The sequence below is a fragment of the Panthera onca genome, chromosome B2 (assembly GCF_046562875.1).
Source record: "Panthera onca isolate mPanOnc1 chromosome B2, mPanOnc1 haplotype 2, whole genome shotgun sequence".
NCBI lineage: Eukaryota > Metazoa > Chordata > Mammalia > Carnivora > Felidae > Panthera > Panthera onca.
In genome coordinates, this window is record NC_138343.1 from 134,370,081 (window position 1) to 134,386,246 (window position 16,166).

The following is a 16,166-nucleotide window of genomic DNA, read 5'->3' on the forward strand; positions in this document are numbered from 1 at the left end:
CAAAGTATGGAAAGAGCCCAAATGTCCATCGATGGATGAACGGATAAAGAAGATGTGGTATATATATGTGTATATATATACACACACATATATATATACATACACATATATATGTACACACACATACACACACACACACACACACACACACACACAATGGAGTATTACTCAGCAATCAAAAAGAATGAAACCTTGCCATTTGCAACTATGTGGATGGAACTGGATGGTATTATGCTAAGTGAAATTAGTCAGAGAAAGACAAAAATCATATGACTTCACTCATATGAGGACTTTAAGAGACAAAACAGAGGAACATAAGGGAAGGGAAACAAAAATAATATAAAAACAGGGAGGGGGACAAAACAGAAGAGACTCACAAATATGGAGAACAAACTGAGGGTTGCTGGAGGGGTTGTGGGAGGGGGGATGGGCTAAATGGGTCAGGGGCACTAAGGAATCTACTCCTGGAATCATTGTTGCACTAGATGCTAACTAATTTGGATGTAAATCTTAAAAAATAAAAAATAAAATTAAAAAATAAAAAAAAAGAACTATTAGCTGCTTGTTTGTATTTATGAAATCCTAGAATTTAGATTCCTGCACATAATTCTGGCTTGGAGGCTTTGTCAGAACTATATATGCCCATGAACAGAATGCTTTACAATCACTTTAGGGGGCAATGCAAGGAGATACAGTTGTATCAATAATCAATCACCCAGAGCTCCTGTTAAGTACAGGTTTCTCAGCCCAGCCTTAGAGTCTGAGTCAGTGGGTCTGAGAGTGGGATCTGGGAATTTGCACACAACAGGCACATCCAGATGATTCACCGACGACACTGCAAGAACCGTGGGTGAAGTGGTTAAGAGCACGGAGTCTGGCGTCCAACAGAGCTGAATGCCAGCTCTATCATTTGCCAGCTCTGTGACCTCGTACAAGCCACTTAACCTATTTAAGCCTCAGTTCCTTCGTCTGTAAAGTGGAAATAATAACGGCACTTACCTTGTAAGCATCAAACGAGATAACTATGTAAAAAGAGCTTAATGTGGGGCTTACATATAAGTTTTAAATATAAAATACAAGTTTAGTTTTTTAAATATCGAAAGAGCATAACGTAGTAAATGCTTAAACGTAACTAACTGTCTCCATCTCAAGCTGAATAACCCTGTTTTTACAGACAGGAAAATGAAATCTCAATAACGTGACTCTCACTCACTGAGACAGAGACAGAATTGAGATGTCCAGGTGTAAAACCGTCAATAAGCGGTCCCATCACTCTCCTTGCAAAAGCTGTAAGCTGGAGAGCTGGCAAAGAAGCAAGCCAGTCCTTCGTTGTGTATTTCAAAGAGATGTTAAGCAGTTTTCACCGCCACACTGTTACATGATCTTCAGGCCCAACTACAACAAGAGCATATCAAACTTATTCCTATTAAGTGGGGTCCACTTGTGTGAGAACTACAACACTACCTAAAGGGCATGCAGAGAGAAAACTGAAGATGACAAGAGAATGTGAGAGTCTGGAGCAGGCAACTGATCCTCAGAAACAGGAGGGTTCTCGATGTCTGAGAACATCAGAGATTCAGACGAGTGAGATTTAAAATGAGGGGCGCCTGGGTGGCTCAGTCGGTGGAGCGTCCGACTTCAGCTCAGGTCACAATCTCGCGGTCCGTGAGTTCGAGCCCCGCGTCAGGCTCTGGGCTGACGGCTCAGAGCCTGGAGCCTGCTTCGGATTCTGTGTCTCCCTCTCTCTCTCTGCCCCTCCCCTGTTCATGCTCTGTCTCTCTCTGTCTCAAAAATAAATAAACGTTAAAAAAAAGAAGAAAATTTTAAATGAGACAAAAACTGTGGCTTGGGACTCAGGGTCATACCAAAAGCCCCCTTTTCTTTCACATTCCATATCCAAACACATCTCGAATTTAAGCGCTTCTCATCATGTGCATTGTCACCATCCTGGTCTGAGCCCACCCTGTCTCTAGCCTGAGTCACTGCAGGGGTCAAGAGACCTGCACTCCAGTGGGACTGGGACCCGGTATCCCTTTATTCTGGAAACTTTCGCTTCCACCTCTGTCCACATGATTGCAAGGGAAGGGTGTTATAACCTCTCCCTATGGCCGGAGGAGTGTGAGGCTGAACCAAGGGGCACCAATGACTGCAAGGGGCTAGAGGCCGTAAGGTTGCCGCCGGTGACAGACTCTCACTCTCTCCAACTCTGGCTCAGAATCAGGCAGGCCTTCCTAGGTCGCAGTGGTGTAATAGATAAGACCACTAGTTCCGGGACTTAGAACACATGGGTACATGGTGGCAGCTGATGGCCATGCTGGAATGTGTTGACTGAGCCTTGCAGCCTGGAGTAAGGGAGTAAGGTGCTATGAGGGGAGAAGCTTTGTCACAGCTGGTCTGCCTGCAGACTTAAGACTGCAGAAAGCCGGCAGCTGAGAGGTTTGCTGCCCCAGGTACATGAGAGGAGACAGAATCCCAAGCAGGTTCTGCACACTCACCTCAGGGCCCGATGTGGGGCTCAATCTCACAATCCATGAGATCATGACCTAGGCTGAAATCAAGAGTCAGACACTTACCCGACTGAGCCACCCAGGGACCACGGGAAGTTTCTTTTCAATGCTGGGCTGGAAGGACAGGCATCCACTATCTAAGAGGGCAATTGTCCACCTGGGCTGTGGATGCCTCTCTCTGCCCTCCTAGGCACCTCCTCTCTGATGCAGGGAACACTGATCCAGATCCAGGTCATGGTAATAACCTTCAAAGTCCTGGGTGAGCTTAAACTTAGATCTATTCAGGTTAATATCCTCTCCTTGGCCTTTTTATTCATTTAGTTAACAAAAGGTGTCTTTCCTTGAAATCAGGTATTTAGAATATTTAGAATGGTTTCCCTTCAAGCATCCAGGTGATCCTTCCATATCTCATGTTTATTTGACATTGGAAAGGATTTTACAAACATTTCCTAAGTGTCAGGATAAAAAATATACATGGCAGAGGAGAAAGAGAATAAGACAAAAGTTCTCATTGTTCCCACCAAGAGTAGGACAACATTCCCTGAGCACATGAGCCAATTTTCTTGACATCTGGCCATAATGCAGAGTTTCTACAGACAAAAGATTAGTACTGCTTCCCTGTTGTTTCTTCTCTTACTGCCCTTCTCTCCTTTCGAGTCTAGGGAAGATCAATACGATATCTCGGTTTGGCAAGATGTGGGTCAAGTGTAGACAAGATCTCTCTGAATCCTTCTTTCCTTCTTTTCTTTTCTTCTCTTCTTTCTGTTCTTCTCTTTTCTTTTCTTTCCTTTTTTCTCTAATGTAATCTCTACACCCAACATGGGGCTTGAATTTACAACCCCTAGATCAAGAGATTCCTGCTCTACTGACTAAGCCACCCAGGCACTCTCCTCTGTACTGTTTTTTAGAAAGAAAAGTAAAAAGTATGTTATTGTACAGACCACTGGGCAAATGGCCAACTATCTATCCTCTGGGTAAAGCCAAACCTGATTCTCATTTTAACTGGATAGTGATTTTATGGCCCTAAGTTACCATATCAGAGAATACACATTGAATTTGAATGCTCTCAGACATGTGCAAAATTTTTGCACCATACAATGTGCATCTTTTCAAGTCAATAGGACTTTTGTAAGTCCTATCCTATTATCAAAATATTCAGGTTATAGAGACATATACCACAGGGCCCTCATCTGCAAAGTCCTCTCTGACTTCTCTTAATGACATTATAATCTCTCCTTCCTTTGAACTCCAGTAGCACTTTATCTACATCCTTTGTAGCCTTGCCACTTTTTTTTTAAATGTTTACTTGTGAGAGAGGGCAAGTGGGGAAGGGGTAGAAAGGGGACAGAGGACTTGAAGCGGGCTCTGAGCTCACAGCAGCGAGCCCAATGTGGGGCTTGAACTCATGAACTGCGAGATCATCATGACCCAAGCTGAAGTTGGACACTCAACCGAGCCAACTAGGCACCCTAGTCTTGCGACTTTCTACTTGGTATTTTTATTATTTAGGTGCATATCTAATGTCAACCAGTGTCAAGTTACTTGAGGGCAATATTCCCTACAAGTTTTTCACAGTTTCTTACTCCCTTGCTTCTTGCCTTTGAAAGGCCCTCATAACTTTTTGTTTATATACAAGTGAGTGAATCTATTCTGTTTGTAATTCAGTTAATGTATTGGTCAAAATAGCCCAATATTTACATCCCAAGGTATTTAGATAAAACTGTAATAGTTTTCCTCTCTGGAGTGCTCATTGTTTAAAATGTTTATTTATTTATTTTGAGAGGGAGAGAGAGAGAGAGAGAGAGAGAGAGAGAGAGAGAGAGAGAACACTCGAGCAGGGGAAGGGCAGAGAGAGGAAGAGAGAAAATCCCAAGCAGGCTCTACGCTGTCAGCACAGAGCCTGACATGGGGCTTGATCCCATGAACTGTGAGGTCATGACCTGAGCTGAAACCAAGAGCTCAACCCACTGAGCCACCCAGGTGCCCCTCCGGGAATGCTCATTTTATGCTCTGAAATATGCTAAGCGCTTTATTTGCGTTTTCCTATTTTCATCCCTTACTGAAACTCTATCAGGTTGTATTATCCTCTTTACAATTGAGGAAGCTGAAGCTTAAAGAATGGAATAATTTTCCCAGGTTCACCCGGCTAGGGAATTGGCAAAACTGGGTTTGAATCCAGGCCATTTAGTTATAAATTCCATATGCACAGCCATTCCAGAATCCTACATCTCGGTCAGCAGATTCAGGCCTTCCAAGGTCCTTATTCCAAGAACCATTTCTTAGAAAGAACCCAGGCACAGTTTATATACAGACTGGCCAGCTGTCATGGTCTAAAAAAAGTAGATTACAGTAAATCAGGTTTAAACCCCGTTTGACCAGAAGCACACAGATTGACAGTCAACTCCTGTGATTCTGGAATCCTACTGTGCTTGTCAATTATTGTCTGGGAAGTTGCGTGTTTGTTTCTGAACAGGCAAAGAACTTCAAAGCTTCTGCCCTTTCTGGAATAGATCTTTCTTAATTCAGTTTACCCAGATTTATTTTTCCTGAATTACATACTTTTTCTTCCCCAGGGAGATTATTTTTCATTTCCTTATAATGATAATTACAAGTAATTATATAATAAGTAATATTATAAGTAATTTTCTTAAAGAAAAAAACTGCAATTAAATATTCAAGTCCTTGAGCTATAATGTAAAAAGAATTCCTACTTAAGTCAGGGCAGGCTACATATAGGCTCATGGCTGACGCTGAAACACAACAGGTACGAACTATCCCCATCTTGCATGCTCTGAAGTGTCTTCCCCCTTAATCAGAGCGGTAAGTTCTAGGATTCACTGGTTTTTTTTCTCCTGTCTTCATTCTTCATTTTTGAAGCAAGACACTTACAAAGAAATCCTCAAAACCACAATGAAATATTCATTCATGGGCACCAATTTATCCCCAGGTGTTACTTAGGAAATCTGTACGGGGAATCGTCTCTGTCTGGAAAATGCCCCGTGGGCTGCCATTACTTTCTGTCCCTTATTCAAAGATTTGGGTGAATGGGAGGGCTGAGGTGCACAGATGTTGGTGAAATTTTGAGGCAGTTCAGCCTTGTTTCAGTTCTTTGGAATGTGGTATGTTTTGCTTCTCTTCTCCTGCTTTTGTTCTCACTCCCAGGCAACGCCTAGCCCTCTGGCTTTCTCAGTGTCAAAACTGCTCGTTTTAAATTAAAAAAAAATTTTTTTTAAATGTTTATTTTATTTATTTTTGAGAGACAGAGAGAGACAGCATGAGCAGGAGAGGGCAGAGAGAGAGAAGGAGCCCCAGAATATGAAGCAGGCTCCAGGCTCCAAGCTGTCAGCACAGAGCCCGACGCAGGGCTCAAACTCACGAGCCGTGAGATCGTGACCTGAGCTGAAGTGGGATGCTCAACCGACTGAGCCACCCAGGCACCCCAAAATTGTTCCTTTTATCAAAGTCCTTTCTGGCCTCAGATCAGAGTCTGAAGCGTTGCCTCTTCAGACATTTGAGGAGTGAGTATTTGCTCCCTGTTGAAGGCTTTTTGGGCGCTGGTGAGCACATGGAGTATTTGGGGTTTGGGCTTCCTTGGGAGAATCTCTAAAAGAACAGCACCCAGGCAGCAACACAGTCTTGCTGGGTGTAAGACAAGACTATCAGGAGCGGTGTGAATACCATGGAAGGAAAAATAATCTCATGATACATTGAATAGTATCATCGTGCTTGAATGTTTGCTATGTGCTGCTCACTGCTCCGGGGGCCTTACTTGCACAACCTTATTTGACCACAATAATAATGCCTTGAAAGGACTCCTGTTCTTTTCATCTTGCAAGTGGTTTAAATCATCCGCCAAGGTCTCCCACACAAGAAGTAGTAGAGCTAGGATTCAAAAACCATAGTCAAGCAGATGCTCTGTCAGAAGTTTTACTTGTTTGATGTCTTTCATTCATGACAAATTGGCTCACTTGAAGGAGGAAGGAAATAGATGAAGTTGATATGAAGTTTTCTCAGGTACCCAATGACCATTTTTCTCTTTTTCTTTTTTAAATGTAGAAACAGCTTCCTCTCCATCACTCTGCCCACTCCCACCAGAGGCCTAGAATGTCTGGGATAACTTTTATTGAAGTGATTTACATTTTGTTTTTCTGAAGACTAGAAATTCTCCAATAGCCAAGAAATAATAATAGTTATGTGTGCCTAGGATCTCCCTTGATGGGGGGCAAAGAAATTGTCAGACGACACATAACAGCTCTTTGCAGTATCTGTATGAGACCAGAGTGCTGAGCAATGTTCTGCTGGTCACACTAAGAAGGATGATACAGATCTGGGGGCTGTAAGAGCACTTTTGGAAAGATTAGCTGAGCAGTCAATTACTTAACAAGAGAGAGAGAGACAGAAGCAATTAATTAGCAAGTATTGTTAGAATCCTAGTAAGTATTGTCACAGTTCTAAGCTTTAAGAGAGAAAGGGAGAAAACATCAAGGAATAAAGGAAGGAGGGAGGGAGCAAGGAATGAGAAGGGAGACAGGGCCTTCTGGAAGCATCTGTGGGCAGTAAAACCCCTCTTCAGCTCATTGTTCCTTCCCTCACTGAAAATAATTCTAAAGAAATCCCTCCTCAGTGTTATAAATTCTGTTGTGATATTACAGATTTTATGTATTTCTTTCTACACATCAAGGAAGACGTGTAGAAAACAGAAGACGATGGACACAGTTAGTGTTTAATCTTTAAGACCACAGTAGGTCCTCTGGAAACTTGGGTATTGGTTTGACAACTGCAGGCTGTCTTGAAAATCCTTGCTAAATTTTTATAAAATCTTTCAATAGGCTTTTAAGTCATCTCCTTAACACGTAATGATTCATTCCTTTTGTGAGCATTTTCAGTACTGACCCAAATCATATCCCAGGAAATCTGAGGAGGAGTAAGTGACAAAACGGTTCCTATACAAGGAGACAGAATGCAATTTGAAATTCAACAATTATTTTGTGCTCTCTTGCCCTATGACCAAAAAGTCAAGTCTTGTTTCTATTTATATTCATTTTCTTGGAAACCTTTACTCTAAGGTTGAGTTATAAAATACCATTTTTATCTCTTGGGGGTGGTTTAAAAATGAGTCTAATTGGGAGATCCCACATAGACCATCCCGTCTCAAGAAACTTGGATTTTATCAAGAAGGACCCATGTTTCAATTTTCCTCTGTGGTCCTGGTGTAATTAGGAATACCACCTCCCTTGAGCATCCGACTTCAGCTCAGGTCATGATATCACGGTTTGTGAGTTCAAGCCCCATGTCAGGCCTGCTGCTGTCAGCACAGAGCCCGCTTCAGATCCTCTGTTCCCCTCTCTTCACTCCTCCCCCACTTCTGCTCTCTCAAAAATAAATAAATAAATAAAAATAAAGATTTGGGAATACCCCCTCCTTTCCCCCTCCCCTCAATAGGTCCCAATTTAGATGATAATCTATTTTCAAAAATTAATTATGTGCAGCAGGCAAGCCAGCGTGCAAATGGTTTTAATTTCATAATGAAGTTATTGATGTAAGCGATATCCATTCTTTTTTTTTTTTTTTTTAAGTTTATTCATTTATTTTGAGAGAGTATGTGTGCAAGCAGGGGAGGGACACAAAGAGAGGGAGAGAGAGGACCCCAAGCAGGCACTGTGCTGTCAGCACAGAGCCTGACATGGGGCTCAATCCCACAAACTGTGAGATCATGACTTGAGCAGAAATCAAGAGTTGGATGCTCAACTGACTGAGCCACCCAGAAGTCCCCAAACCATATCCATTCTTTAGTAAACTTCCGTTACATGTGATATTCTAAGATCATTTAGTTATTCTAAAATCATTTGAACATCCTTGTACTCTGTATCCTGTTCCTAAATGTCATATTTTACTTTTGACTTCAGATTTAAATGTCTTATGTTGAAAAAAAATGTATTACACTAAATAATCGTGAACTCAGTGTCATCTAATGGGCTGCCTAAAAAAATGTGTCCTTTTGCATTTAAGAAAATGCGTCCTTTTGTATTTGCATTTTGTATTATAGATTAATATTCAGTTAAGCAGATATAGAATATCCTGTTCAAGGGCAGAAAACATGTAACTTTATTTTATTTTTTTTAATTTTTTTTTTTTAACGTTTATTTATTTTTGAGACAGAGAGAGAGCATGAACGGTGAAGGGTCAGAGAGAGAGGAAGACACAGAATCTGAAACAGGCTCCAGGCTCTGAGCTCTCAGCACAAAGCCCGACGCGGGGCTCGAACCCACGGACCGCGAGATCATGACCTGAGCCGAAGTTGGACACTCAACCGACTGAGCCACCCAGGCACCCCAAAACATGTAACTTTAAAATTTTTTTTTTTAAGTTTATTTATTTTTCACAGAGAGAGAGAGAGAGAGAGAGAGCATGAACGGGGGAGGGTCAGAGAGAGGGAGACACAGAATCCGAAGCAGGCTCCAGGCTCTGAGCCCTCAGCACAGAGCCCAACATGGGGCTCGAACTCACAGACTGCGAGATCATGACCTGAGCCGAAGTCGGACGCTCAACCAACTGAGCCACCCAGGTGCCCCCAAAACATGTAACTTTAAAGTCCAGCGGGTAGACTCTTCGTTCTGACCAATCATCTTTCCTATTCTTTTTTCATAAATGAAGAAACCAAGCCAGGAACATAAGCTTTCCCATATGTTTCGTCAAAGTAAACTGCTTAGTATAGCACTGAATACACACGCTAAGTACTAAAAATACTTAGACTAAGTTTTTTTATTAAGTTGGCAGAAATAATTCCTCTCTTACAATAAGGACCTAGTTGGTTTTTGTTGGTTTGTGAATACCTGAATGAGTCTTTTGGATGTGAAAAGATAGTCCTACAACCTAGTGTTAAGGTATTCCAAGACAAAGGGAGGGCTGACACTTCTACCCCCCCCCCCCCCCCCCCCCCGCAGGCCTTTACTCAAAGCTTCTCTCTAATGAGAGAAGGGGTTAAAGAGCCTGTGCAGATGGAGAACAGGGAAGACGGAAGGAGAGAGGAGGAGTCCAGGAGAGGCACCCAGTGGAAAGCCTGGCCAGTGAGGGCCCTAGAGGGGTGAGAATGGTCAAGGGGCATAAGAACTCTCACACAAATCTTCATTGTTGTTGTTCTTATGTACATATTTAATTTTGGAAGGAAATGAATCACTCTGAAATCAGAGGCTTTTAAAAACCTCTCACTTGGGTGAATTGTAAGCAAAGTATAATTCCACAGTGGCTTGAAAATACCTGTGTAGGGGCGCCTGGGTGGCTCTGTCGGTTGAGCGTCCGACTTCGGCTCAGGTCATGATCTCACAGTTCGTGAGTTCGAGCCCCGCGTCGGGCTCTGTGCTGATAGCTCGGAGCCTGGAGCCTGCTTCGGATTCTGTGTCTCCCTCTCTCTCTTCCCCTCCCCTGCTCATGCTCTGTCTCTCTCTGTCTCAAAAATAAATAAACATAAAAAAAAAAAAAAAAAAAAAGAAAATACCTGTGTATCTTATTCTCGGGTATGAATATGTGTTAAGATCTCGCACAAATCTAATATGAACCTGCATCAAAGATTTTATTTAGCTCTCTCTAATTAAAGAGAAAACCAATAAAGCATCCCACAGATTCAAAGGCGAATCTGAAGAATAGGAAGATACAAGGAGTCATGAATGCTTAAGTGAAGTTGCCAGGAGATGCAAAGCTGAAACAAGTTTGCTGTTAGTAACTATTAGTCACCAAAATGCATGTAGTAACAGATTAATACCTTCGGGTGTTAAAATGTCATGCTTGAAATCCACTTTTCCACAGGGCAGAAATCAATTTTATCTCTATATGAAAAAATTTATTTGCATTTCAATGGACAAGAATAATTTGCATTCCCACTTCTTTTCTTTCTTTAATGTTTGAGAGGTTGGGAGGATGGGAGGGAGAGGGAGAGGGAGAGAGAGAGAGAGAGAGAGAGAGAGAGAGAGAGACAGAATCCCAGGGAGGGTCTGCACTGTCAGCGGGTCGATCTCACAAACCGTGAGGTCATGACCTGAGAGCCCCACCCTCTGTTTTCTACAATGTACCAATGGCGACCCTGAAGGATCTGCTCCGCAGCCCCCATCACTCCACTGAAAGGCGCTAAGTCATCTCTTGCCATTTCAGTCTTTCACCATATTTTATTACAATTTTCACCCACAAGGTGGGGATGTGCCTTCCTGTGAGGTTATTCTGAGGATTACAGATAGGTCTACACTGCCTGGCGCTGAGTAGGGGGCTCAATTAATGGCGCCTTTATTATGATGAAGTCATAGTAGGGTAAGAATTTACTTTTGAGAGCATTCATCAATGTACACCATTATAAGATAGTCAGTTTGGTAGCAAATAGCTCTTTTCTTGTAAACTTTGTCACTTGGGTTATGGTTTTATAACTTTACATCCATCTGCCAATACATTATACACTTGGCTGGGGAATTGGTCCACATTTTCCTCTTGATGGCAGAGCAGTCAGCCCTAAAAGCCCATAAGGAATGCCTAATTTTGTTACTTCTTCATAAATATCTTCAGTAAATTAATACTGAATCATCAGCAGTATTTTTATTCAGCACTCATCTATGCAATTCATTGCTTATAGAATAAAGCTTTTAATAGCAAATACACAAAGCTAGATGATAATGGAGGAAGATTTATAGCTGCTGGAACAGATATGTCCCAGAAGTGCCAATTAACAGTCAGGGTCCATCTCAAGGGAGCTCTCTAGTGGTATAATCAATGGCTTGTCCATGTACCTTTTCTGATCAAAGCAATAAAGATATTAATTTTGCAGCTGACACGATGCATTGGAGGATAATAAATATGCTGGATGACACTTAAAGTTCAAAATTATTTCTGTTGTAGATGAAAACCAAAAGGCTCGGATGTAAAAGGATAAACATAAGGTCCTGTACCCAGGTTCAGTAAATCAATTACACAAACATGGGATGGGGAGGCTATCAGGACAGCAGTTCATGAGGAAAGATGAAGCAGGTTTTAGGTAATCCTGCTAATGGAAAACTCAACATGAATCTATTGTGTGAAGCAGCCACTAAAATAGCTTATATAAATTAAGCTTCATTAATACAAGTAGAGACAATGCCTGAATCACAGGAGGAGTCTATGTCAGGAAGAACCACAGTTTACATATGGAATTCATAGGGGTGTCAGATTTTAAGAAGGGCATGGAACAGTCTTGAGAAAATCCAGAAGATGCTGAATGGTAAACGTGAAATCTGAAAAATCAACTTATGAGGAACAATCTGAAAGACTGAGAGTGTTGAATTCTGAGAAGAGCATTCCAAGTGGTCGACGTTCATTTTTTTCAAAATTTTAAGTGGCTGATACACAGAATAAAAAGAAGATGCGTTCAGTGCTTTTCCAAAGAGAAGATCCAGCACCGGGGCACAGATGTAAGAGGAGGCACATCCCACTTCCCTAATAACTAGAGCTGATGGAAGATGTCACAGGACATGATGTGAACTAGTAAGCTTTCACCTCGGGAAAAATCAGGCAGAGAGTGGATGACCACTGGAAGGGATGTGATGGAGGAGGCTCCTCTATGGGTGGGAAGCTGGGTAAGATGCTGGCCAAGGGTCCGGGCAAGTCTAAGACTATATAATTGTTGACTAAATAATGGACTTAAATCAGTCTTGAAGGACTAGCTGATTATCGTTTTTGGTTTTGTTCCAACAGAATAAAATCAGTGCTTCCCCACAGAAGGAAGACCCTGGAAGAAAGAAGAAGCAGTTGACAGCTAACTGCAGGTCAAGGAGAGAGGCCTTTGAAGAAGCCAGCCCTGCTGACACTTTGATCTCGGACTTCTAGCCTCCAGGACTGGGCGAAATTTCTGTTGGTTAAGCCACCCAGGCTGTGGTATTTTGTTACGGCAGCTCTAGCAAACCAGTATTGACTTTTTGTGCCTCCTCTAACTAAAGTGGTTTGGACAAAGTTTATTTGACTAAGCCAGGAAATATTGCTATCTAGGAAGGGTCTTGAAAGAGTTAATAAAAAGTGACTAGTCTCACAACTCAGGATGGCTTTTATGGACCCAGCAATTCCATTTCTGGGTATTAATTTGAAGGAAGCAAGAACACTAACTTGAAAAGACATATGCACCCCCGTGTTCACTGCAGCATTATTTATAATAGCGAAGATAAAGAAATAACTTAAACGTCCATTGATGGATGAATGGATAAAAAAACAGTGGTATACAAATATTCTGCCATAAAAAAGAATTTTGCCATTTGTGACAACATGGATAGACCTGGAAGTTATTATTCTGAGTGAAATAAGTCAGAGAAAGGCAAATACCTTATGACCTCACTTATACGTAGAATCTAAACAAAAAAACTGAACATCAGGACACCTGGGTAGCTTAGTTGGTTCAGCATCCAAATTCGGATCAGGTCATGCACGATCTTGTGGTTAGTGAGTTCGAGCCCCACACCCAGCTCACTGCTGTCAGAGCTGAGCTTGCTTCAGATCCTCTGTCTCCCTCTCTCTCTGCCTCTCCCTCGCATTCTCTCTCTCTCAAAAAAACTATGTATATATAAATAAATAAAATAAACATTAAAAAAATGAGTTTGGGGCACCTTGGTGGCGCAGTCAGTTAAACATCCTACTCTTGATCTTGGCTCAGGTCATGATCTTGCAGTTCCTGAGTTCGAGCCCCGCATGGGGCTGTGCACTGACAGCACAGAACTTGCCTGGGATTCTGTTTCTCATTCTCTCTGCCCCTCCCCTACTTGTGCTCTTGCTCTCTCCCGCTCAAAATAAATGAATAAACTTAAAGAAAAATTAAAAGAAAAAACTGAGTTTATATATACAGAGAACAGATGGGTAGTTGCAAGAGGCAAGGTGTGAAGGTTGGGCAAAATGAGTAAAGTGGTAAAATGAATAAGTCATGGGAGGTAATTACAACATGGTGGCTATAGTTAATAATACGGTACTGTATATTTGAAAGTCGCTGAGAGTAGGGGCGCCTGGCTGGCTCAGTCAGTTAAGCATCCAACTCTTGATTTCGACTCAGTTATGATCTCACAGTTTCATGAGTTGAAGCCTCACCTCAGGCTCTGTGCTACAGTGCAGAGCCTGCTTGGGATTCTCTCCCCCCCTCTCTCTCTACCCCTCTGCCACTAACTCTGTCTCAGACTTTATCAAAATAAATAAATAAATTTTAAAAATTCTTTTAAAAAAAGGAAAGTTGCTGAGAGTACATTTTTTTTAAATGTTTACTTATTTTTGAGAGAGACAGAGAGACAGAACACGAGTGGGGGAGGGGCATAGAGAGGGAGACACAGAATCCAAAGCAGGCTCCAGGCTCTGAGCTGTTGGCACAGAGCCTGATATGGGGCTCATACCCACGAACTGTGAGATCGTGACCTGATCACAAAAAACAAATGTGTTACCATGCGATGTTAACTAGAATTATTGTTGTGATCATTTCACAATATCCAGTCGTTATGTTGTTCTTCTGAGACTAATGTTATCTACAGCTCAAACAAGGCAAAACAAAACAAAACACAACATGACAGAAAGACTCTTGTGTTTAGACCATCACTGAGCCAGTGACTCACTCCCATCTGTAGCAATTCCTGCTCAGCCCAATAAGTCTGGGGGAAAACCAGTGCTGCGTGTGCCCAAACCCGAATGTCTGAGGTCACTCTTCACCTCACTTACAAACTCAGTTATCTCAAGCAGGCCTCGTTGCTAGGTGAGATAGTTGCTTTCTGGATCACGTGAAGAATTCATGTATTCTATTGTTATTTTCCTCTTTATATTGTTTTATATTTTTAAATTTTCTGCCTGAACCTTGAACTAAGGAAAGAAGAAATAAAAAATGTAAAAAAAAAAAAATGTTAAAAATGTAAAGAAATAAAAATAAAAAAAGGAAAAAGTAACCTGAGTCATTAAAACAAAGCATGAGTCCTTTCCCTTCAAATGTTTTGCCAAAAATTAGCAAAAAAAGAGAAAACTTCGGGGAGCCGGAGTGGCTCATTCAGTTGAGCATCTGACTCTTGATTTCAGCTCAGGTCGTAATCCCAGGGTCATGGGATCGAGCACTGTGTCAGGCTCCACACTAAGCATGGAGCCTGCTTAAGATTCCCTCTCTCTCTCCCTCTCTCTCTCTCTCTGCTCACGCCTCTCCTCTGCTCACGCCCAACCTCTCACTCTCAAAAAGGGAGAAAGAAAGAAAGAAAGAAAGAAAGAAAGAAAGAAAGAAGAAAAAGAATGAGAATAAGTTTCAAAACAAATGATCAGGATCACTGTTTACTCAGTAGAAGGTAAGTTCATATTAATAAACCAACTTTTTCAACAATCACTTTTTAAAAAAATTTTTTAAAAACGTTTTTATTTATTTTTGAGAGAGAGAGACAGAGACAGAGCATAAGCCTGGGAGGAGCAGAGAGAGAGGGAGACACAGAATCCAAAACAGGCTCCAGGCTCTGAGCTGTCAGCACAAAGCCCGACATGAGGCTCGAACCCACAAACTGTGAGATCATGACCTGAGCCGAAGTCAGATGCTCAACCGACTGAGTTACCCAGGTGCCCCTCAACAACCACTTTTATGCTTTCTCCATTTTATAGCTCTTCTGCTAGCTTACAAATAATTTGGAAACAGGAGTGGAAGAACATTACGAGAGATCACCTCATGGAAATATTTGGTGTCATTACAATGACATCATGAATTACCTTCATGTCCACTGATGGGTCACCCAACAACATTGTCCACTCATACTGGACTATGGCATGGTCGTCTGTGCTCTCACGGCCGTCCAAAACCACTCCATCTGTAGGCAGGTGCAAAACCACATCCTGTCCAGCCTTGCTGAGTGGAGGCTCATCCTTTTCTGTGAAAGAAAATAAATAATTCACAGGAGATGACTGCCTATTTTTTTACAATTTGTTTAAAGCAGTATCTTGTTTGCTAGAATAGATGTAGTCTAGCAAGCAACTAGTATGAGAATGTATAGCAACTGAAAGCTATTTTCTTATTGATTTTCATGTATTCTCTTTATATAATAAATAATAAAATAGCAATTTATTAAGAATATGGAATTTAGCTCTAATACATGCTGAAGAGAAGGTGTGGAGAATCAGTTATTAGCAATAGCTAGGACAAAATTGTGGGTACAAGACAAAGTAGTAGGCCATCCTATCTAGAATAGCAGTTTTACTCTCTAGAGTCAAAGTTTCATTTAAATAATAAATAATTTAAGTTCAAGGTTCAATTAAATGAATTTTTTTTTAAAAAAGGACTTTTGAAACACATCTGAAAAACATCCACCTCTGATACAGATTTTTTTCTGCATCCTCAAGTTTTTAAAATAGGTATAAAGTATTCTATATATAGGAAATAAATTGGGGCGCCTGGGTGGCTCAGTCAGTTAAGTGTCTGAATTTGGCTCAGGTCATAATCTCATGGTTTGTGGGTTTGAGCCCCGCGTCAGGCTCTCTGCTGACAGCTTAGAACCTGGAGTCTGCTTCAGATTCTGTCTCCCTCTCTCTCTGCTCCTCCCCTGCTTGTTCTCTCTCTCTCTCTCTCAAAAATAAACATTAAAAATTTTTTTTTAAAGCTAATATTAAATTTGGAAAGTTAAGGCAAGTTCTTAGATTCACACAAAATAAAGCTTAACCTAGCAA

At 41.5% G+C, this 16,166-nt stretch overlaps 1 protein-coding gene and 1 long non-coding RNA gene across 3 annotated transcripts in view; one reads left to right on the forward strand and one right to left on the reverse strand.

Moving 5' to 3' along the window:
* LOC145715509 (uncharacterized) overlaps positions 1-16,166 on the forward strand; it is a 464,377-nt gene that overhangs the window by 93,193 nt on the left and 355,018 nt on the right. The gene's annotated exons all lie outside the window — the stretch shown is intronic.
* LRP11 (LDL receptor related protein 11) overlaps positions 1-16,166 on the reverse strand; it is a 53,014-nt gene that overhangs the window by 30,354 nt on the left and 6,494 nt on the right. For both annotated transcript variants that reach the window (XM_060616885.3, XM_060616884.3), the window contains exon 2: positions 15,216-15,373. In XM_060616885.3, coding sequence (XP_060472868.1) covers positions 15,216-15,373 — 158 coding nt within the window. The remainder of the gene's footprint in view (positions 1-15,215; positions 15,374-16,166) is intronic.